Source organism: Eleutherodactylus coqui, chromosome 5, assembly GCF_035609145.1.
Source record: "Eleutherodactylus coqui strain aEleCoq1 chromosome 5, aEleCoq1.hap1, whole genome shotgun sequence".
In the NCBI taxonomy this organism is placed as follows: Eukaryota; Metazoa; Chordata; class Amphibia; order Anura; family Eleutherodactylidae; genus Eleutherodactylus; species Eleutherodactylus coqui.
Window position 1 is genome coordinate 126633502 of NC_089841.1, and position 23797 is coordinate 126657298.

General features: G+C 42.4%; 1 protein-coding gene across 1 annotated transcript in view; it reads left to right on the forward strand.

Annotated features, from left to right (window-relative positions):
• SNX2 (sorting nexin 2) overlaps nucleotides 1-14073 on the forward strand; it is a 48663-nt gene extending 34590 nt beyond the window's left edge. Inside the window, exons 9-15 of the mRNA XM_066603117.1 lie at nucleotides 793-906; nucleotides 1137-1230; nucleotides 4035-4240; nucleotides 6099-6242; nucleotides 11333-11413; nucleotides 11510-11581; nucleotides 13577-14073. Of these exons, the coding sequence (XP_066459214.1) occupies nucleotides 793-906; nucleotides 1137-1230; nucleotides 4035-4240; nucleotides 6099-6242; nucleotides 11333-11413; nucleotides 11510-11581; nucleotides 13577-13627 (762 nt within the window). The 3' untranslated portion in view covers nucleotides 13628-14073. The remainder of the gene's footprint in view (nucleotides 1-792; nucleotides 907-1136; nucleotides 1231-4034; nucleotides 4241-6098; nucleotides 6243-11332; nucleotides 11414-11509; nucleotides 11582-13576) is intronic.
• The last annotated feature ends 9724 nt before the right edge of the window (nucleotides 14074-23797 follow it).

Below are 23797 nucleotides of genomic sequence, written 5' to 3' on the forward strand. Positions count from 1 at the left end.
CTCTCCCATTTGGTCAACTATTGATGACCTATCCTAAGGATAGGTCAGCAATAGTATTCTCCTTAGAAAAACCCTTTTAATAGTCATGAAAGCTTAGAAAAAGCCTCAATTCCAGAGTTGGAACATGTAGCTTGGAATTTTTCTGAATAAAAGTTCATTTGCTTTGGAGCAAGTCTGGCACTCCGTCTATCGGTGTACTTTGCAATAGGCACTGATCTACAAAGTCCACAAGAACGAACCACCAGCTGCATCAGGTTTTGAGCCTTGGCAGACACTTAGAGCTTCCTACCACAGAGGGCCTTGTATAGTTCTCCCCTATTCAAAGTGTTCCTAGCTGTGCTCCTATCTAGCCCAACTTCACCAGGTTCAACAACCACCATCTGCATAGCCTTAATCTGATCACTCTGAATAAAATGACCATACTAGATAGTGCCCCATTTGTCCCTCCTCCCCCTTGTATTTCTTCCCCAAGATTCTTCTAACACAAAGTGATGGAAGACCAATGCTGGCTACGTGATTTAGCAGTCTTCAGCTTTGGGGCCCTCTTTCTATTGACCTTTTGGTAAACGCCACATTTGTTCATCTATATGTAAAAGCGGTAAATTACATTCTGCTTTTTCATGTTTTCCACCGCAATGGGAAAGGCAGTAAATCAGAAAAAATGAGTTTACTCTGTATTGAAATGTAATATAAGGGAGAAAATGTAACATCCTTTTTCTTTGCGCTTTCTTACTCTTCTAAGACTCTAACCTTTAACCGCTTTGTTTGCCCTTATTTGTCATTCAATTGCAGCTGCCGAGAGCGGTTAGCACCCAGGCGTTGAGTGGAGCAGGATTATTGAGGATGGTAAACAAGGCTGCAGACGCTGTCAACAAAATGACAATCAAGATGAATGAATCGGATGCCGTAAGAGCTGATTTTTTTTGAATTGTATAATGATGGCCATTGGAGGTTAAACAATCGCATTTTAAGCTCATAGACGCAGATTGTAAGATAATTTCCCTATTGACTCCATTCTTTTTGGCCTATTGAGCAGCACTGTTGTATGTAGCTTGTCAACCACTAGTAAATCTAATATAACATAGTTTTTGTACCTTGATAAATTGGCCTTTTTTTTCATTTTTCTTCCCTGTCAGTGGTTTGAAGAAAAGCAGCAGCAGTTTGAGAATCTAGATCAACAACTTAGGAAACTGCATGGCAATGTTGAAGCCTTGGTCTGTCACCGTAAAGGTTTGGATCATGAATGGGTTTTTTTGCAAACTGTAATACTGATGCTTTAAAAACTTAAATAAAAGAATAACATTTTTTTAAACTGGACTTTTAATTCTAATTGAACATAAACCAGGTAATGTACCCCCCGAAAACACACTATTCACAGGATGGGTCATAAATGATCGTTGGGACTCCCACTGGGGTCCCAAGCTGCCCCTTCCTCCTGCTTTCCTTGTGCAGTGAGGTGTAAATGGAACAGGGGTTGCACATGCACCTTGCTGCGGTATTAAATGTCTGTGGTGCAGCCAGGTAGTCACCATCTCAGTACATGCTCCACTTTCCCCAGAATGTAATATTAGTTAAGAAGTGAGGAAGATCTTGTTTCAGAACTATAAGAATTATGAAAACTGATTTTTGTTGGATGTGAACCTTTTTTAGGGTGAGTGCACACAGCAGAATGTGGGCCAATATTCTGCAGTAATGTACCAACCGTATAAGTGGTGTGTCTTAACACCATTCACTTACAGTGAAAACTAGTCATGCTTTGGATTTTCGGATACACAGAATGTTCCATTAGTTGTGGACCTGTTGCAGATTTTCACAGTGGAGTTGCGCATTGCAATACAATTGAATTCCCCAGTGATCTACCACTGCAAAATGCACACATGGCTTCTGGCGTGAATCCATGTTGTCATGTGTGATCTTTTCCCTTAGGTTTTTTTTTGTTTGTTTTTTTAACTTTAAACCATATGGCCAAATGCGCAGCTCTTTGATTTTGTAAAAATCCTTCCCTTTCCATGGACAACACATTAGATAATGTTGGTAAAGGAACACAAAGCCATCGATTCTCTGCTATAAGGTATGAGCAGGACTTTGAGCGGCCCTTCAGTTTCAGGACAAAATCCTATTCTAGAGACTGAGGAGGGAATATTGCCTGCAACTGTACTCCCCTACTGATCCTCTGGACCACCAGTTGCAGGAAATCCTGTATTCAGCTGTCCTGGATAGCCAATACATGTCTCGTACCTCTTTATAGGAGAGAAAAGGGATTGCACCTACAACCACTTTTTTTCTTACATTCACTTCATGTATTCCCACTTTATTCTGGAAAGGTGTGAAATTTTATGGTCTGGCTGCACCCTTTCATATTCATCAAAAACAAAGCATTTCTCGCTACCGTATTAAGAGAAGGGAGCAACTCTAAACCATTACACCAGTTAATAGACTTTGAGCCCCCAGGCACATGCTCCACTCAAATCCCCTACCCCCTTTTTTTTTTCTCTACGTATTTTACATTAGCTTTAAAATGGGTTTTCTGTGGAAATACTATTGATGACGTATCATCAGGATAGGTCATCAATAGTTCATCGTCTGGGGTCCGTCACTCTGGACCGCAACTGATCAGCTGAGCAGGAGCATGTTGTCAGCGCCGCAATAACAGAGGTTGCAGCAGAAGCCTCCTATGTGTAGTGGCCGGTGCTTGTAATTGCAGGCTTGGTTCCCATTGATATCAATGAGAGTCGTGCCTGCAGTTTCAAGCGCCGGCCACTACCTGGGAGGTTAGCGCACAGGCTTCTGATCAGACCTCTGTTGCGGCGCTGACAACATGCTCCTGCTCAGCTGATCAGTCGTGGTCCTGATCAACAGACCCCAGCCAATCAACTGACGACCTATCCTGTTAGGTGGTCAACTGTTGACGACCTATCCTGTTAGGTGGTCAACTGTTGACGACCTATCCTGTTAGGTGGTCAACTGTTGACGACCTATCCTGTTAGGTGGTCAACTGTTGACGACCTATCCTGTTAGGTGGTCAACTGTTGACGACCTATCCTGTTAGGTGGTCAACTGTTGACGACCTATCCTGTTAGGTGGTCAACTGTTGACGACCTATCCTGTTAGGTGGTCAACTGTTGACGACCTATCCTGTTAGGTGGTCAACTGTTGACGACCTATCCTGTTAGGTGGTCAACTGTTGACGACCTATCCTGTTAGGTGGTCAACTGTTGACGACCTATCCTGTTAGGTGGTCAACTGTTGACGACCTATCCTGTTAGGTGGTCAACTGTTGACGACCTATCCTGTTAGGTGGTCAACTGTTGACGACCTATCCTGTTAGGTGGTCAACTGTTGACGACCTATCCTGTTAGGTGGTCAACTGTTGACGACCTATCCTGTTAGGTGGTCAACTGTTGACGACCTATCCTGTTAGGTGGTCAACTGTTGACGACCTATCCTGTTAGGTGGTCAACTGTTGACGACCTATCCTGTTAGGTGGTCAACTGTTGACGACCTATCCTGTTAGGTGGTCAACTGTTGACGACCTATCCTGTTAGGTGGTCAACTGTTGACGACCTATCCTGTTAGGTGGTCAACTGTTGACGACCTATCCTGTTAGGTGGTCAACTGTTGACGACCTATCCTGTTAGGTGGTCAACTGTTGACGACCTATCCTGTTAGGTGGTCAACTGTTGACGACCTATCCTGTTAGGTGGTCAACTGTTGACGACCTATCCTGTTAGGTGGTCAACTGTTGACGACCTATCCTGTTAGGTGGTCAACTGTTGACGACCTATCCTGTTAGGTGGTCAACTGTTGACGACCTATCCTGATAGGTCGTCAACTGTTGACGACCTATCCTGATAGGTCGTCAATAGTATTTCCTTGGAAAACCCCTTAAGTATCTGTCTCCAATAAGTTTGTTTTGTAGTACTACTCAGATTGCTTACACTTGGAGATTGACACTTTATATTGTGCTCTGTATAGTTATTTTATCTACAATGATTGTTGATGAAATTAACATGTCCCTTGTATCTTGTTTGTAGAGCTGTCGGCCAACACAGCTGCGTTTGCAAAGAGTGCTGCTATGCTGGGCAATTCTGAGGATCACACTGCGCTGTCCCGAGCTTTATCACAGCTGGCAGAAGTAGAAGAAAAGATAGACCAGTTACATCAGGACCAGGCATTTGCTGATTTTTATGTGTTTTCTGAACTCCTCAGTGACTACATTCGACTTATTGCTGCTGTGAAAGTAAGTGCTTTGTGCCATCTGTTAGACTAGCACAATGTCCTTGTGATGCAGATTTATACACTGTACTGTGAATACTTGTGTGACGGGAAGTATATGGACACCTAAATATCAAATTCTTATGTCATACATCTCATTCTTAAGGTGTAACATTTAACACCTTAGTGACTGCCGATACACTTTTTGAGATCATGGGGCGACCTCTTTTCATACATCCTGGGTGCTGGCTATTTCTTACAGCCGACACCCGGCAGCAACATCTCCGATGAGACATGTGGCTCATTGAAGCTGTTAATCTTTTAAATGCCACTGTCCCATACTGCCCCCTGCAATCAGATCGCAGGAAGCCAGGCAGGTGTTATGGCATCCGGGGGCCACATATTATATTCCACAAGATTTCTGCTTTATTCGTAACCTGATAGGTTGTTTATGTTGGCTGACTCACCAGACAACCAATCAGGTTGCTGGAATTGTGAATCAGCCAACCCAAACAACCAATCGGGTTGCGAATCGAGCAGAAGTCTTGTGGAATACAATATGCACGGGGGCCTTCAAAATCCAGCCATCATACTGCAGGAGCAATTAAAGCACGGCAAGTTGTTGTCCCCTCTGGGGACTAAAAAAAATAAAAAGAATAAAGTTTTACTAATTTTAAAAAAGTAGAAGTAAAAAAAAAACCTTTTGCCATATTTGTAATAAAAGAATATAAAAAAGAACAAATGCATTTGTTATCACTGCGTCTGTAAAAGTCAGATCTATGAAAAATGTGATTGTTCTCAGCAATAAAACCATGTAATCTTGTAGATATGATCCCTTTTAATAGCTAACAAAAAACATGATGTTACAGCAAGCTTCCGAACCAACGCAGGGTGGTTCTTCAGGCTTATGGATTGGATCTGAAGAGGCATGGACCATAAACTTTCACTCCCTTATCAGTGTTTGGCTAAAAATGTTTGTGCACCTCTTGTAGCATTTCTAACCTGACTACCTTCCCCCCACCCCCTCCCCCTCCAACAGTAATTCAGGGACCATAAAACTTTCACTCCGCTATCAGTGCCTAGACAAAAGGAATTCTGCAACAGCAAACAAACTTTTTTTTAAGTGCGAACCAATCACATCCATATCTGTGCCTTGTTATAAGTATGTATAAATATCCATGCCTCTTCAGATCCAAGCTTGACAAAGACCAGCAGAGAAGGTCGAAACGTCGCTACTTCTGTGTGATGCAGAAGCGTCTATTTTGTACCCCTGTGGATACATAAATTTACCTGCACTGAAAACCTGCTGCCTGACGTTTGTTTATTCAGAAGACAGGACTAAACGCTGCAAGCAGTGATATCTCATCCTGTCGGTTTCAGCAAAATGACGGAGTGCTTGCCAGAAGTTGAACGGACCCTCGTTATAGTCAAGGGGGAAGGGGGGTAGTTTTCACTATTTAATTTATGGAAATATCTGTTTGAGTTGTACAAAATAAAGTAACTTTTCTGCTTCTGACCGAGAATATAATTCTCTCTTCACACTTCTGGTGGATCTTTTATGCCAGATTTCCGTTACTTGGCAACAGAATAAAGTGGCAAGTTATGGCATTCTGTTAGTTAAAAAATACATAACCCTAATCTTACAGATTAGATCCTAGCTCGGTGCGAGGTAATAGTCATTACTGGCTTTATATGGGGTGGGAATAGATCCTAACTGTAGATCACCCCCCACCTTATTACATACAAGGTGACCTAACCTGTCATCATTGCTGGGTTGCCAAAATCTTTTTAGAACTGTTTATTCTCTCATGCATTTGAAGTGTCTCTAGGAATAATTTGGAATACTAGGCAGAAATGCAGAATCATTTCTTCTTTATTTCTAGGGTGTGTTCGATCAACGAATGAAGTGTTGGCAAAAATGGCAAGATACCCAGGTTAACCTGCAGAAGAAACGTGAGGCAGAGGCCAAGCTCCAGATCGCTAACAAACCCGACAAACTACAGCAAGCAAAAGATGAAATCCGAGAGGTATGCTATCCCCAAAGCGCTGATGGCACGGAGTACTTCTAACTACTACTCCTCCATTCTGTAATTCACTAGACGTTTATGCAGTTATGTGCAAGAGCAGCCAGCAGCACCACCCCAGATTGCTGACCTACCTGTGAATGTAACATCACTTACCTTCATGTGTATTAGACGTAAATACAATTTGAGTTTTCTTGTGTAGTGATTTGCTTTATTTTACAAAAGGCCTTTTTAGATGGGCCGATAAATTGTTCAGATTACCACATTAAGCCAGGAGTCTGATGATGATCGCTCAGTGTAAATGCATGCCCCAACTAATGAGAATTTGTTACTTCTGATTTGTCATTCAGTTTCTGCATGCACAAAACTGAATGACTGGCCAGCCCATGTAAACTGACCTTCATTTATGAACTGACTGCTTTCTGTGAATGGAGGCGAGCGGCCGAGTGATCCCTGCACCATTCTAAAAAAATTTTAAAAACCTAGTATGCAGTGTCCATACAAACGGGCTCACACAATCTGGTAATATTACATTTAAGTAAGCCAATCCATGGGCATAAAAATAGTAGTCAGTCCATGTGTATATAGGTTTCAAACACAATATGTATAAAGAAAACACTTAGAAACGCACTCTACTGGAATATTTGTAGTCCTGAGGCCCAACGCGTTTCACCACCTGCTTTCTCAAGGGGTCACTGCACATTGAACATAGGTGGGTATTGATCTACCACACAATCAAGTACAAATTACATCATAGGTGTGCTATTCCCTTAAATAGTAAAGGGGGTTATGCCCTAAGAAAATATGTTGCCGTCTCTGCAAACAAGGCTCTAAATCACCCTAAGATACTAGGAGATGGCTGCACCCATCCGACATCGCATACAAGTAAGGAGAGCAAAAGGAAAAGTCATATGGAAAGTCACCTGACTCAATGTCTTACAACACAAAAACATACCGTATATACCGGCGTATAAGGCGACGGGGCGTATAAGACGACCCCCCAACTGTCACCTTATACGCCGGTATTCAGTGGAGAAAAAAAAAAAATTTTATTACTCACCTCCCACGGCGTCCTGTCGCGCTCCGGCAGGATGTCGCTCGCTCCGGCAGGCTGTCACTCGCTCCTCGTCCCCGGCGCAGCATAGCTTTCTGAATGTGGGGCTTGAAATCCCCGCTTCCAGAAAGCTAATACACACGCCGGCAGCCATGACATCATTGAATGGCTGTGATTGGCTAAAGCACACGTGGCTTCAGCCAATCACACTATTCAATGACATCATTGAATGGGTGTGATTGCTAACACGTGCGCCTTCAGCCAATCACAGCCATTCAATGATGTCATTGAATAGTGTGATTGGCTGAAGCCACGTGTGCTTTAGCCAATCACAGCCATTCAATGCTGTCATGGCTGCCGGCGTGTGTATTAGCTTTCTGGAAGCGGGGATTTCAAGCCCCGCATTCAGAAAGCTATGCTGCGGCGGGGACGAGGAGCGAGCGACAGCCTGCCGGAGCGAGCGACATCCTGCCGGAGCGCGACAGGACCCCGTGGGAGGTGAGTAATAAAATTTTTTTTTTTTACACTTTTTTTTTTTTGTATTACCGGCGCATAAGACGACCCCCGACTGCAGAGCAGATTTTTCGGGGTTCAAAAGTCGTCTTATACGCCGGTATATACGGTAAATCAATAGACAACCTCATGATAAATAATGTGCAAATGAGAACTGACTAATGCAATAATAAATAAAATATATACACCATGCTAATACATACAAATAAATGAGAAGAGTAAAAAAAATCCCTGTGCCAGTCAGTAGTATACTCGGAATACAGGACCTTTTATGGTTTACATTGGTTTCTGGTCCATCACTTCAGCGTAGCTTTAAGTTTTTTGCAAATCTCCTTGAAGTGTTCAGTATTCGCCTATTGTGTTTAAAAAAAAAAAAAAAGAGACCTGACGGCAAAATTTGAAGCCTGGAAACTAAAATTTTTGCACATGGCTTAGCCCCATTATTCATTGGGGCTAATCTGTGGCATTTCCGTGCAGGATTAAGAAAATGAGGAAGATGCTGTGGATTGTTTCCTGCTGCATGTGACTAGAGTGTGAAATGCCTCATTTTCTTGCAGTAGCTGATCAGTGGATTCTTTCAGGATTTGGGCATGGGAGCCACTCCTAAATCCTGAGTGTGTCAACATGGCCTAAGTTGCACATGTCCTACAGGAAATAAACGGGAAACGATGTTTTCAAATAATAGCTGCTTCTCTCCCTTTAAGATGGCGCCTCATGATCTATGACCTATGCTGCTCTAGGTGTTTCTCCATCACTTTGCCCAGGAGAGATGTATATAAAACATCATCTCTCCAAGAAGTCAATGAGAAATTACATTTTAGAAAAATGTTTGCTAGATGGTAGATCTCTTTCCATCTGGTACACCATCATGGATTATGATAGAGGAGAGCGCCTACAGCGGCATATACCACTTTCCTCTAAGGATGGGACAATGCCTTTACAGCACCACCTATTGGTAGGCAGCATTCTTGCAAGTCAATGTCAGAACTTTGCCCAGAGGTGCATGCATGGCCTTAGAAGTCTCCTCACTAGATGCTCTCCCTAAGGTGAAACCATATGAAATATTTGCAAGCTACTTTGTGCATCAGACGGGTCTTTCATAGAGAAATTACAATCTGAATTGAAGTAGGATATTGAATTAAACTTTGTGAATTAACAGAACATTTTACAGTCATGTATTACCTTACTGGATTTTTTGTCCTCTTCCGTTGCAGCAAATGTTTCACTTTCGTGTGTGTGTTTGTTTTTGGATTGAATAAGTATTTGAAGGGGATAGTGTTGGGTCCACTGGGCACTGTCTGGGAAGTCCTCACAGCCCAGTGGCTGCGGGGGCTGACCAGATGGGTATTCATCGGACACGGCTTAGGAAAGCTGTGAAACGTTTATTATATATAGTAGTAATAATGTTATTTTATGTATGTATGTATAATAATATATATGTATGTATGAGGGGGGGGGATGATCATAGACCGTACTCATTTATAGGGGTGTCTCCAAATTTCCGTATAAAGCCACTTGGTTTGTTTCTCACGAGACCGTTCCACTTCTCAGTGAGAAGTGTCATCTCGGAACGCCAAACATACAGCCCAAGTAGCATAAAACTGAGTATTCTATTTCGAGATTGCTGCATTTGAGCTCCATGTATCTCAAGGAGTCCATGGCCTCCAGAGTTTACTTTTAAGGTGGTTTTATGATCTTCCCCTGGCAGAGCAGTGTAAAAGTCAGAGTGCTGAAGTGTGGCACTAGCCACTATGAAACAGGTTGGGCATGATGGGGATAACTAGACTGCTGACAAGCATTTGTGGCGACCCCACAACTAGAATACTTTCCATGTGACAGGTTTTGGTAGTCAGGTGTGTCAGAGGCAGGTCTAGCAGACACGCAAGTATGCCTGCTACTTGCAGGGGAGTGAAATGCAGTTTGTTTAAAGTTACAACCACAGAAAAGCTGTGGTTTGTCTATTCTTAACCCTTTCCAATCCAATGTCTGCCCTCGTCCAACATTAAGATTTCCCTGCATAGCTCCAGTGTCTGATGAGGGCCGACCATGTTTCTAACACTATGCAGGACAGCACTCCAATCTCGGAGGCTGTTCTGCATATGTATGTTACAGTATACAGGCCAGCATAAATATCTGGAACAGCCTCTGACGAGGGCTGACACTGGATTGAAAATTGTTTTAAGTTTTCAAACAATTGCTAATAAGAATGAACGGTCATGATAATTTTATGTATTTCTGTTGAATAATTCCAAGGAATCCACAACATGCTTTCCAACCCCAAATAAATAAGAGTGCAGGTGGCAGGGAACCTGGATTAGAAAGGGTTAAATGGAGACGTTGGTGTAAATTCATAACACTATTTGCAAATTCTAGTGTGCATTGGCAACTGTTTTGGTCACCATCTGCAGTCCTGTAACAAAAACATGTTTTCAAGTAAATACATTATTTTCCCCTTGTTTTAATAGTATTTTGCAACTTTTGTGTGTGTATGCAGTGGTCTTGGCTGGATATGATACATGTGGCATTTATGATTGTTGAAAACAAAAAAAAGCTTAAAACAATGAATTTCTGATCATTTCTTCCCCTATGCTTCGTAAAGGAGATTGAAGAGGTAGGATATGATTTATTCTCTAGTGGACTGTAAGAATTGTCTGTGTTCCCTTTGTTGGCTTCTGTTCTATTCAGATGTGTTAAACTTCTGTCCATCGTCTGTTCTGTGTCTATTTCAACCTGACAACTAGAATAAAATGTTGTATTCCCAGCCTGTACCTGATAGCTCTGCTGCCATCGCCTACAGTCCATTTACATGGTGTCTGTTATGTCCTCTGCTGTTTGTGGCTGTTTGCTTTTTGTATAGATGTTTAAATCGAATATTGTGGCTTTGGAATGGTATTCCAAAGCCACAATATTGAGTGTCATGTATATGCTGTATACATTTTGCTATTCTTGAAAAGGAGGTGCTGCTGGTTCCTCTTGTACCTACACCATCTATATAGTATGTAAATAAAAGCAGCTCCAAACTGTCTAATTTATAACTTGTAGCAATGTGTACAGTGGAGGTAAAGATTGCTGAGCAGCCCTATGACATTTTATACAAGAAATTACATTTTGTTCCTTCCAAAAGTAAATGCACTCTTTAGCTCGGTGACCCTTAGCGCATGCCTCTGTATCACACCGAAGAATTTATTAGGCTCCTACCTGTACCGATGGAAAGGAATATGCATAAAAACATGTTAAGCTTTGTTTTATATGTGCCTACAAATGTATGTTCTGTATGTATATAGTGTGTGTGTACGTATAAGGTCAAGCATCAACAACTATGCTACCATAGACAATAGGTATAGATGCAGAAATTAACACCTCTAGCCAAAAAATAGGGGTAGGCTGGTGGGAGGGTAACCTTGAGCTCTTGAATCCACAAGCGCAGTCATTGTGGCAAGTCTTTTAAGTCAAATCCCGGATCAAACTATTTTCTAATATTTAATCCTAAAGCTTATTTTTCTCATATCATTTCTTGTCTTGACAGTTGGAAGAAAAAGTCCAGCAGGGAGAAAAAGATTTTGAACAGATCTCTAAAACTATTCGGAAGGAAGTAGGCAGATTTGAGGTATACCCTAGTTTATAGACCGTGTGTTGTCTCTTAAGCATATGCATTTAACATAAAGGATTTTACAATTCATCTCCTTTCTTTTTCCCTTTTTAGAAACAGCGTGTGAAAGACTTTAAAACTGTTATTATCAAGTATTTAGAATCATTAGTACAAACACAACAACAGGTAAACATAAAGCTCATTAATGTATGGAATAGTGCTCTGAAATGCAGTGGAAAATGTATCACATATAGGGGTCATAAACGTCTTAGTTACATTCCATCAGTGTTGTAATCCCCTTAATGAAGAACTGTCCTCTCTGAAAGGGGTTTTCAGGGCGCAAAATAGAAATTCTGAAAATGCTAAAATCTAGGAGGTACAATTGCATAGTGACAACCTGCACCTTTCATCTGCTGCTCTGGACAATTTTCTCTGTCCCATGCAGTCACCATTCTGCTGCTGTTTACATGTATCACTTCTGCAGTAAACAGCACACCAGACTGTTGCCTACTAGAGATGAGTGAACCTACTCGTTTCGAGTAATTGATCGAGCACCGTGATTTTCGAGTACTTCAGTACTCGGGTGAAAAGATTTGGGGGGTGCCGGGGGGTGGGGGAGGCGTGGCGGAGCGGGGGGGAACAGGGGGGAGCTCTCTCCCCCCACTCCCCGCTGCAACCCCCCACTCACCCACGGCACCCCCCGAATCTTTTCGCCCGAGTATGGAAGTACTCGAAAATCGCGGTGCTCGGGCAAAAAAGGGGCGTGGCCGAGTAGGCTGGCTCATCTCTATTGCCTACATCTTCCAGCATGCACAGAGCATGTTGACCTACCAGCGCTGTAGCTCCACCCACAGGTCCTACAAGTTACTAACACCAGTCTCCCTCAATGGGTGTGCCAGAGAAAACCAGACAGACAGGACTTTTCAGCACTCTGAACTGCATGCGCACAATACAGTGCAGTGCTTCTGCTCCTGTCCTCCCACCATGCACTGTTTACAGGAAGTTGGATGCTATGGGCAGGGAAGGAATTAGCAAATGCAGACAATGTCAGAGGAAGCAGGGATTTTTCGTGCAGACATAAAATGAAGAAAGTAGCTAGACCCGGGACAGTGGACCTACTACAAAATGACTCATGATGAGGATTTACATTAGAGTTTATTGGTAGTCTGTGCCCGAAATACCCCTTTTAAATGTCAGAATAGTAGAGTCCAGGCGCTAAGGCCCCTGCCAATTTGGTGAAATTCAGGAGCAGTATCGCTCAGTCGTCCTTGGAAAGGTAGGTTTTAGCTGAAGACAGGCTCATATTCTTCAGCAGACCTCCCCAACAGGGTATGTCCACACCCAGAGTAAATGATGCAGTTTCTGCACAAAGAATCCACAGCATTTAAAATCCAAAGCCCTGTGGATGAATTATGAACAAACCTCATTCATATTTTGCAGAGATTCGGCAAAACACCCATATCTCCAAGAAAAAAATTAATTAAAAACCATTAAAAAGTCATATAGGTACCATTAGCAACCACAGATCATCCTGCAATAATCAAGCCCTCACTCGACCCCATCCATGGAATGATAGTTGTGGCAGTCAGAAAATTGTGGCAAATTATATATTTTTAAATGTTTAAAGTAGTACAGCAAAAAAACACCTATATAAAAAGGGTATTGGAATTGTACTGACCCATGGAATAAAGTTATGTCTTGTCAGTGTATACACTGTAAAAACAAGGGAAAAATGCATGTTTTTGCTTTTTCCCCTATTTACTCTACTTAAGAAAATGTTTTTCATCACATTATATGGTGCATTTAAATACTCATTCTGCAAAAAAGTCCTTAGACAGCTACTTCGACTGAAAAATAAGAGCTATAATTTTTTGAAAAAGGGGAGGAAAATAAAGAAAAAATGGCCCCGCCCTTAGGGGTTAAACATATCTGGGGACTTATAACCTTTCTGCAGGTTGAATGCAGTGATTCTGGGAGCAGAGATGAGCGGTGACAATCCTCCTGTAGTCCAGCCTATATTCAGCTGCTGGCGTTCTCATTAGTTAGTGTAGCACTGACAATTACACAAGAAGGATTTGAAATGCAATATTTTTACTGTCATGAGTAGTAAGTGTGTCTATTACCGTAAACTCTACATATTGCAGTAATTTGTTTTAATCCTCTTAACATTACCTCTTTCAGCTTATAAAGTATTGGGAAGCATTTCTACCTGAAGCCAAAGCCATAGCCTAGAATGAAGACTATTCCACATTCAGATCCTCAATTGACATTCACCCATTCCACAATTAAAATTGTGTTTCAAATCAAAGAAAATATCAAGATAAACCACTCTATATTTTATTAACATGTGGCTTCTTTTTATATACTATTGCTTTTTAATAAGAGTGCTGCATGTCCTGACCCATTCCAATGGACTGTGGCATGATATTCTGCAATATTTTGCTGAATTGAACACTAATGTGTCTTACTATTTTGCATTTATCAAGTGCAGATACGAAAGCAAGAAAGTTTTATTTTGAAGTATTTTCTTTGAAAAATCAGTTCCGTCAAATGATATTTACCTTATCTTTATGAAGCAAATTATTGTTGCATTTATAAGTGTTCACTTACACATTCCTGTACAGATGATATGATTTTGTGATTATTATAATAAAGGTATATTCCTTGTGAAATGCTCACTCCTTTGTGCCTGGATTGTGTTACTACTGGTCTGGAGGAACTATGATGACGTTAGATATATACAATCCAGTCCTGTCAGCGGCACACAAGTATGAATCAACCCAAAAGGGTGAGGCTTACAAAAATTCGTATGACACGCCACTAAGGAACCTGAGCCACGGCTCGATACAGAGTCAATCATAAATAAAGGTAGTCGCAGCATAAATGGTGCAAAATGTTTTCTGTATTCCTCCATTCCCAATACAGGCTTGATGAAGACCGCAGGAGGTCGAAACGTCGCCTGTATTGGGAATGGAGGAATAAACAAATAAAACATTTTAGACCATTTATGCTGCCACTACCTTTATTTATGATTTGGAGTTGGGATATATTCACATGTGTAGAAGATGCATAGCAGTCCACATGGTGGGAAACCACAATTTGTACACTCTTCAGAATCGGCCTTGTCGCTTTTACAGTTTTGGAAAGCCCAGGCAGCTTAGAAGTTCAGTGCATGTCGGCAGGTTTTCAGTTGTAGGGCCTCGGGCACACTGGTGTATTAATCCACGACCATGTCATGCCAGTAAATGAATACTAGGAATAATCATGGAATTATTACTGTGAAGGCGCCTTCACACTGGCGAGAAAATCGGGCTGTTTTCTTGAGCTGCAAGAGTGAGTGAAAACGCATGATTATGAACCAATGAATTTCAATGGTTTCATTCTCATTTGAGATGTTTTCACTCTTGTGATGCTGCATGAAAAGAAAATCGCAGCATGTCCATTTTTTGTGCTATCACCCATTGTTTCCGGTTTGAAATCAATGGGAGGACATTGTGACCCCCTGCTGCAGCTGTGATAGTTGCAGCAGGAAATTCCTTCTGTCAAATCCAGGGGTTTCACCTTATTCTCAATGGGGCCAGGGGCAGCAGCGCTGGCAGCATTGAAAACAAAGGGAGAACATTGCGATCCTCTGCTGCTGGTGTGAAAGCAGCAGCAGGGGATTCCTTCATCCCCAAGGGGAGTCCCTTCATCACTGTGACAGCAGTGGCAGGGTGTTCGGTGATGAGGGGACTCCCCAAGGGAATGAAGGATTCCCCTGCTGCCTCATTGAAAGCAATGGGATAAAGGGATTCCCCATAGCGATGCAAGGTTGTCTTCACATGAAAAGCACTCTTATCTAGGGGTTTCCCATAGATTGCGAGAGCGATATCAGACCTGAATCATGGCACGAAATCTCTCTCGCCAGTGTGCAGGCGCCCTTATTGCTACAGATTCTTCATTCATTCGCACAAACTGCCAGCGACTGAATTTTCAGTGTAAATGTTCAACAAATTATACGTCAATTATATCGTTCAGTTTTGCAAAATCCAGTGATAACCGTTTGGTGTTGAGGGGCCTCTAGCCTATGGATGTTGCCTAACTTATTAAATGAGTTGTCTGGTTACCAGACAACATACCTTTAATAGAACTGGCTGTAGTAAAATGAACTGCTGCCAGTATCCAGTGCTGTTGTCCCAGCATTTGTTGTGATAGCTACTGCCACCAAACATTAGGTGACCGCTGCAGCCAATTGGAGGCTTCAGCGTAACCACTCATTCTTACATCCTGAGCGCCATGATGCCAGGAGGATTGCAACATGATGCTGCCAGCAGTCTCCTCACTTCTGATTGCCACTGGGACTATAGAGCTGGATGCCAGCAGTGGTGGAAAGGTAAGTATAGCCCAGTTTATTTTACTATAGCCAGTTCTAGTAAAAGGATGTTGTTCGTTAACCAGACAACCCTTTTTAATTGAATGCCAGTCACATGACTAAGGCTACATTCACACAAGCTTTGTGCTTTGCAAGATGCACAACTCGTTCGAATATGAATGTCATTCTTTTGAATGGAATTGTACACGTTAGTAATTTTTCTTCTTTCCTCCTCACAGCAATGCTGCGAGGTAAATCGCTGCATGTCCTAATTTATTTTTTTTTTCTATGTCCTTCAACGCATTGTCCATTGTTTTCAATGAGATGGTCAAACACATTGCATGCCGTGTGATGTGCATGCTATTGCGATGTTTCCTATTGGAGACGCTTGCCGATCGGCCAATGTGCGTGATGCAAGCTCCAGAGGATCGGAATTTCACAAAAGTGATGTGAGGAATTTTTTGCATTTTAAAACTCTTTGCATCCACTGGTAAAACACGCATTGACAAGTGCGATTATCTGGTTTCTTAGGCTACCTTCACATGAGTGAGTGCAATAATCGGCCCAATGCCATGTTCAGTCTTGATCAGTAAGCTGATTTATTGCATTATACAGGATTGCCCTATGGACTACGGTATATACTTCTACTGTGCAGATAGGGGTCACCTGCAATTGGAGAAGGATACAGTATGTGAGCAGGTTTCTAACTACACGTATAAGACAGCTGCATGGCCTCTTATTCTGGTAACTATAAATCAGACAACCCCCTTAGTGGCGGAGCAGTTGCTGAGCAGGCACGCACGGCTTGGGTTTATCCGCTATTTCAAGCTAATTAAAATTAGAGGACTGTAATTGGATATGAGAAATATCCTGAATGACCTAACGAGCATGAAAGTCTGTTTTGGCTGAAATATGTAGACGAACTAGTGCTCGGTGCAGGAGGGCTATAAATATATGTAGCCCATCTACTGGCTGTAAGAGTAGCTCTAGATAACTTTATACAGCTGACTGAAATCTGTTGCACTGGTTAAAGGGAACCTGGCATCACTTGTGTGTACAAAACCGGCTGTACCAGTAAAACAATGAAGCATTGTTCCTTTCCAAGGTACTTTTGTAAACTTTTTGGATCAACTCATAACTCGAAAGCGTTTCCAAAGCTGCATGTCAATTCATGGCGAGGGGTCCAATGGGTAAGCCGAACTAGGTCTCCTAACACCACAACTCTGACACTATGCCATGGACGATGGAGACTGCGTATACGTCTGGTCCTTTTGAGGGCAGATTCGCTATATTGAACTGCACATGCACCACTAATCCCCCTACTTTGATCTATGATTGACTGCACTGACATCTCCTAGGTCATCAGGTCACAATGCCAGTGAGGAGTGGTGTTGGGGAACGTGGTCCGGCGCAACCGCTGGACTGCTCATCATGAGTTTACATGTGGCACAGGAAAAGTGTACCAACTTTTTCAAGGGATGAGTTGATCCATGTATTTACTATTACATTTTGTAAAGTACAATACTCCATTGTTCTACCGGTATAACTGGTTTTGTCCACACAAGTAATGACAGGTGCCTTTCAAAAAGTGTTTCTACAAAAAATCCAAAAGGGTTTTTGCTTGTCCCCTTCTGATAAGTTTCTACTTCTTTACTTTTCCTACATGTATGTGATATTTCTGGAAAAATAGAATATTGTTGGCCCCTGTCCCAGAGAGATGCATCTCTTATCCAGGAAAATCCTCTTCTGAGAAGTTGTAAAGTAATTATAATAATTGGTTTTAAACTATATACATCATCAGAACCTGGGTGATCATGATCTAAACAAGGAGGCAACACTTAGCAGCTGCTATCAAAATATTTATAGGCAGTCATGAAGTGGTTAAACACTAGTTAACTTATGATTTGTGTGAACATAAAGTAATATCTTCAATGCCAAATGTTAGTATTGTCACAGGTGTTTTTTTTTTTTGTTTTTTTTTTTTATTCTTTTTTTTTAGATGCAGCTTTGGAAGGCAAAACCAAAAGTGGATTAAGTGTGTTTTTTAATTTAAAAAAAAAAAGTTTGGTATGGTGTTAGCCAGTAGAGCAAAATGTGATTGTTCTCAGCAAGAGAGACCAAGTAATCTTGTAGGTATGATACCTTTTTAATATCTAACAAAAATACATTATGTTAAAGCGAGCTTTCAAACCTACTTCGGAGACTTCCTCAGGCTTATGGAATAGAGCTGAAGACACATGCATTAATATATACGTACCAAAAAACACAGACATGGTGTGATTAATTTGCACTAAAAAAAATACCAGAACAGGATGAGTAGAGAAGTAAATACTTAGTCCACTAATAAGGTTGTGAAAGTTTTATGGTTTCAGAATTGCTGTTAGGGGGTCACCAGGCCAGAGTGTTTGTGCTATAGACTTTTCATACTTCCCAATCATGCATGAATCCTCTTGAAAAATGTAGGCCTCTGTTGAAAGTGTCAACTGTGGTTATAAACTTGTACTCTCAAATTCTTTTATGGGTTTGTGAGTAAAAATTGCCTTTTAATATAGTGACTAGAAAAATGCTCCGCCACAGGTAATTCTGTCTTCCTTTAATTGTGTGGCAGTGAGATCTCATCCTCGCATTCAGTTTTTGTCCTGTTTCTCCGTCATAAAGGCCCCCAACGGGGCAATTACTGCACAGGATCAGGTACACAACATCAGTTGTGGAACATATGAATGTCCCTGGGATCTTATAGTCCAGCTGTGTGTTGGGGATTTGTATCCTGTCCATAGTCAGTACACGTGAGCAGGTCTTGCAGCTCCCTTACATTGCAGCGATAAGTTCCTTTTTGTGTGTCAGAGGGCAATGCAACCCTGATTATAAAGTTCCTCAAATTTGGAGGTTGCCGGTAACACAGAAGGGAAGGGCCCAGGAATATCCGTTTCAGACGGTCATCCTTGTATAGGGTATGATGGAGTTTCTTTGCAGTTTTCCCTAGTACCTCCTAGCTGTGAATTTTAAGTCCCCTACTATAGGTACACGATCGTTTCCTTCTCTCTCTGTATATTGTAGTAGTCGATTTCTGGGCATCCTGGTGGCTTTGGTGATTTGGTCATCAATTGAGGTGGAATGGTAGCCCTGATATAAAAATGTTCTTTTAAGATGGTATAGATGGTCCTCTGTTGGGCTGGAGCAGATCCAGTTTATCTGATGACCTGGCTGTAGACAATGGACTTGTTGATGTGTTTAGAATAGAAACCGTCCCATCTGAGGCATGTGGGCTGATCAATCGGTTTCTGGTATAGGAATATCTGTATTGAGTTGTTTGAAATCTTTATGGTGGTGTCCAAAAAGTTGACTTCAGTATATGAGTAGTTTAATGTCAGGTTTGCAGTGGGGTGGAAGGCATTGAATCTCTCATGGAATTTTATTCTTGTTCAGTGTTGGTCCAGATGATTGTGATGACTTCAATGAAGCGGAAGTAGGCTAGTGGTTTGCTAGAGCAGGGGGCCAGAAAGTCACTCCAGTTTTGCCATGAAAAGGTTTGCATATTGCGGTGCCATTTGAGCTGCAGGAATATCTCTTTGCCAAAAGAGAAATAATTGTGTGAGAGGACGAATCTCATGAGTTGTAACACAGATTCAGAGCCAACCCCATTGGCCTCAAGGTGCGCCTGGCAGACGGTCAATCCATCTTTGTGCGGGATGTTGAAGTACAAGGATTCCACATCCATGGTGGCCAGGATGGTGCTATCAGAGAGGGGACCTATGGTTGACCGTTTGTTCCGTAGGTCTGTGGTGTCCTGCAAATAGCTGGTTGTGTTTCTCACTAGCGATTTGAGGACACCTTCTACCAAAGCCTGAAGTAGGTTTGAAAGCTCGCTATAACATCATGTATTTTTGTTAGCCTTCGAAAGGTATCATATCTACAAGATTACTTGGTTTCTCTTGCTGAGAACTAGAACTTTTTTTTTAATTATCTGCCCAATTTTTTGCTTCAAAAGCTGCAACTCATAACCTGCATGAGTGATGGCACCCTTTAAGAAAACCTAATTAAAATCCAGTTACCATAATCCATTGTGATGCAGTGTTGGCTATTTATCCACACTACAGACTTAGGAGAAGCAATGCGCTTAACTAGAGTTCCATTTAAACTCCTAGCCTTCTGCCAAGTGCTGGAGGTCCCAGCCGTCAGACCCCCACCCACCATTACCAGGAAGAGAATGCTGTCAGCACGGAAGACTCTGCAGCCTGCCACAGCGCAGGAGACCAGCGCAAAGGATCGGGATGCCGCCAGCTAGGTGAGTACTGCTGTTTTTGGTGTTTTTTTTATCTAGTGTAGCCAGGGCTTATTTTGGGGGGAGGGCTTATATTCTCCCACCCCTACACCCTCTGAAAATCAGGGCAGGGTTTATTATCTTGGAAACGTGGTACATTAGTGTGGGCTGTGTGCCTGCATGCAATGTACTTACCCTCCCTTCCTTAGCAGGCCTATGACAAGGGACTCCATACTAGCAATGTAAGAAGGTGGTAAATGTTCGTTAAGTCACACTTGCACCTAGGCCTCTCCAATCTATTTGCGTTGTTTGGCTCAGTCTTTGGAGAACAATGAAAGTACCGAAATCTGGCAGTGGACAGACCCCATTAACTATAATGGCATTCTGGCTACCATCTTCCTGCACAACATGTAGCACTGTTTCATCCCGATAATGCACAGATATTTTATAACCGTCCTTCTATAACAGGTAAATGGGACAGATGCTGTAAAAGCCTACGAACAAGAGATCTATTTCTAAGCAGCTCATCTGTTTTATATGTGAACCGTATATACAGTAATACCCATTATAACCACGTTTCATCAGACCAAGCGGTCCCACCAGGCATACAGCAGGGTGCTGGACTAATGCCTAACCCATGGTTGATTACAGAGCTGGTAACTCCTTCGTTATCAGATGTGTATCACCCTCCAGTGGTCGATACGCTGCCAAATGTTGTTCAGTCACCTAATATTACTGTCAGACTACAGCGTGGGGTGGTAGGATGTGAGGAGTTGAAGAAGAGCTGACGTCTCATCTATGACTCCCCGTTGCTGTAATGAATAGGAATCTTTAGTCATTCTAAACACCTGTCATAGGCAGGTAAGATGAAGCGGCATCCCGCCTGATACCTGACTGCAGAATGGACTTGAATTCACTTTTTCCTATTCATTACAAGAAAAGAATATTAGTTTGACCTAAACTTGCTCATCCATCTGTGTATGCGGTTTCAGCTATCTTCACTATGAATGCCCACCCCTTTAATTTGGATGCTGAAACTACTAACTATGTGTATATGTATGTATGTATGTATGTATGTGCACGCACTCGCAGGACAAGCCAAAGGGTTGTGCAGACAATGTAAATGGCAAATTTACAGAAAACTAACATTTGCAGATTCAAACAGTCCTATTGCATTTTCATTGTACATATGGAAGGTTAATGTGCATTTCTCATAAAGCTGCTCATCAGGGTTCACTGCTACAACACTAGGGCCCCACATTTATGAGGCTTTATGCATATGGGCATTGCGATTTCGGTAAACTCTCTTCCCCATACTTTGCCAGCTGATCGCGGCAATAGAAGCTCCCAAAGAAGCCCATGGGAACTGCTGGCAAAGAAGGAGGGAGGTAGTTTAGCAGTGCTAGCCGCTGCTAAAGCCCTTCGCCTTGCCAGTGGCTCCCATAGGCTTTTATAGGAGCTGCTAGCTGATCACGGCCAAAAGATAGGGCAAGACCTAGCTTTTTCAGCCGACCGATTTTACACACTGGAACATCGCCCATCTGAATGAATGCATTAGAGTCCAATGCTTCAGATGGTCGCGATTTACGTGGGACGTTTTTTATCGCGGCAAAATAGCTGCAATAAAACGTTTGTGTGAATAAGGACTAAGGCTGTATTCACATTAGTATTGCAGGTTCTGGTTCAAGCCTCCATTGTTGATGTCTGCTAAAAATCCCGGATAACAGGACAACATGCTGCATTATTTGACCCAGGAAAAGTCAGACAGTTTGACCCATTGTAGTCAAATTAATCCGTTCGGCACTGTTTGGATCCATCTTATGTCGGAACCATTTGGCAGCTGGTTTTCATTTATTTTCCTTCTCCCATAACTGTGCAGGAAAACAAACCATAGTGCAGCTGTGAATGTGTCCTTAAGCAGTTTACGCACGCTTTTGGTGTGCAAATGACTAAATGCACCAAATTTGTGTAGAAAAATTAATTCTCATCATTTATGAATTTTGAAAAGCGATGCGCAGTGTGCGTGGTTTACAGGTTTCTGCATATAATTTATACTGCAAATCTAAGCATGCACGTTGGAAAATCTAAGATGAGGAGCTCACTTTGAAGGGGTGGGTTTTCCTTCCTCAATGTAGAAGTACCATGCTCTGGTATTGTAATGCAATTAGACACTAACCTATATATGATTGGCAGATAGAAAAAGGGGACAAAATGTCTGACAATGAGCAAAACTTTCTATTACTATAGGAAAAGTGACTCACTATTGCTACCGTGTTTACCCCAAAATAAGACCTATCCCTAAAATAAGCCCTACCCCGATTTTTTTTTTTTTTTTTGGGGGGGGGGGGGGGGAGGGGTTGAAATATTATCCTTACTCCAAAAGTAATCCCTAGCTACACTACATAAAAAGCTATATATTACCTAGCAGGTACTGTCTGGGTCCCTCCCACTGGTCTCTGGAGCTCCGGCGCTCTTGCTTTAGTCCTCAGCCACTGACAGAAGATCGCTTGCTGGTAACATGGTTCGTACAACCCGCCTCCCAGCAAGTGATGGCTCTGATTGGCTGAGCCATGGCACTCAAGAACCAATCAATGCAGCACGCGAAGAACTAATCACAGCCATCGCTTGCTGGAGGCGGGTTGTAAGAACCCCGTTACCAGCAAGCAATTTTCTGTTGGCAGCTGAAGCAAGAGCTTCAGAGACCAGCGAGAGGAACCAGCACGGAGCCTACTAGGTAAGTATGATAAGACGTCCCCTGAAAATAAGACTCTGTGCCTCTTTTGGGGCAAAAATTAATAAAAGACAGGGTTTTATTTTCGGGTAAACGCAGTATAACTTATCAAATACCATGTAAGCAAAAAAGCGGACCATTTAAGAAGACCTTTAAGTGCAAATATTTTAGAGAAGAGGTAATTTGACATGGAAAAAAATAGTTGACTATTCATTCACTTCTCATTACCACTGCCTTTTTGTTAGCATAAAAAAAACAAAAAACGCTGGATCATGGGATTCTCACTAAATGTAAATGCTTCTCACTCAGCGCTTCATATAGAAGGCTGTTACGTGTGCTGCTGGGATCTGTAGTTCTAAGCTTCCTAGCAGCACGGCCCTCACAGGGTTAATTGATTGAGCTGGCTGGGTGTGGTACTTCCTGCTAGCCAATCTCCTGGGTCTGTGCTCACATATAAACCCAGCTCCTGGTCAGTCTCTGTCTGGTGTTCAGGGCGAGCAGTCATGAATCCTTGTGAGGGCTGTGCTGCTAGGAAGCTTAGAACTACAGATCCCAGCAGCACACATAACAGCTGTGATCCAGTGGTGAACTTTGTCCTACATGAGCGTCAACGACCTTAGCGGTGACATCACAGCTTGTGCAGTCGTTTATATGACTAGCATCCCGTCTATATGGGATATAACATACCCTGAATGGCCACTTTGTTAGAGACTTCCATTCAGTAGTATCGCTTTGGACCTCTTTTGGCCTTCAGAACCGCAGCAATTCATTGTGGCCTAGATTCCACTAGGTGAAGAAATAGTTGTGCAAGAGTATTAAAGGAGATGTCCCGCGCCGAAACGGGTTTTTTTTTTTTTAAACCCCCCCCCCGTTCGGCGCGAGACAACCCCGATGCAGGGGTTAAAAAACCCACCCGCACAGCGCTTACCTGAATCCCGGCGGTCCGGCGTCTTCATACTCACCTGCTGAAGATGGCCGCCGGGATCCTCTGTCTTCATGGACCGCAGGGCTTCTGTGCGGTCCATTGCCGATTCCAGCCTCCTGATTGGCTGGAATCGG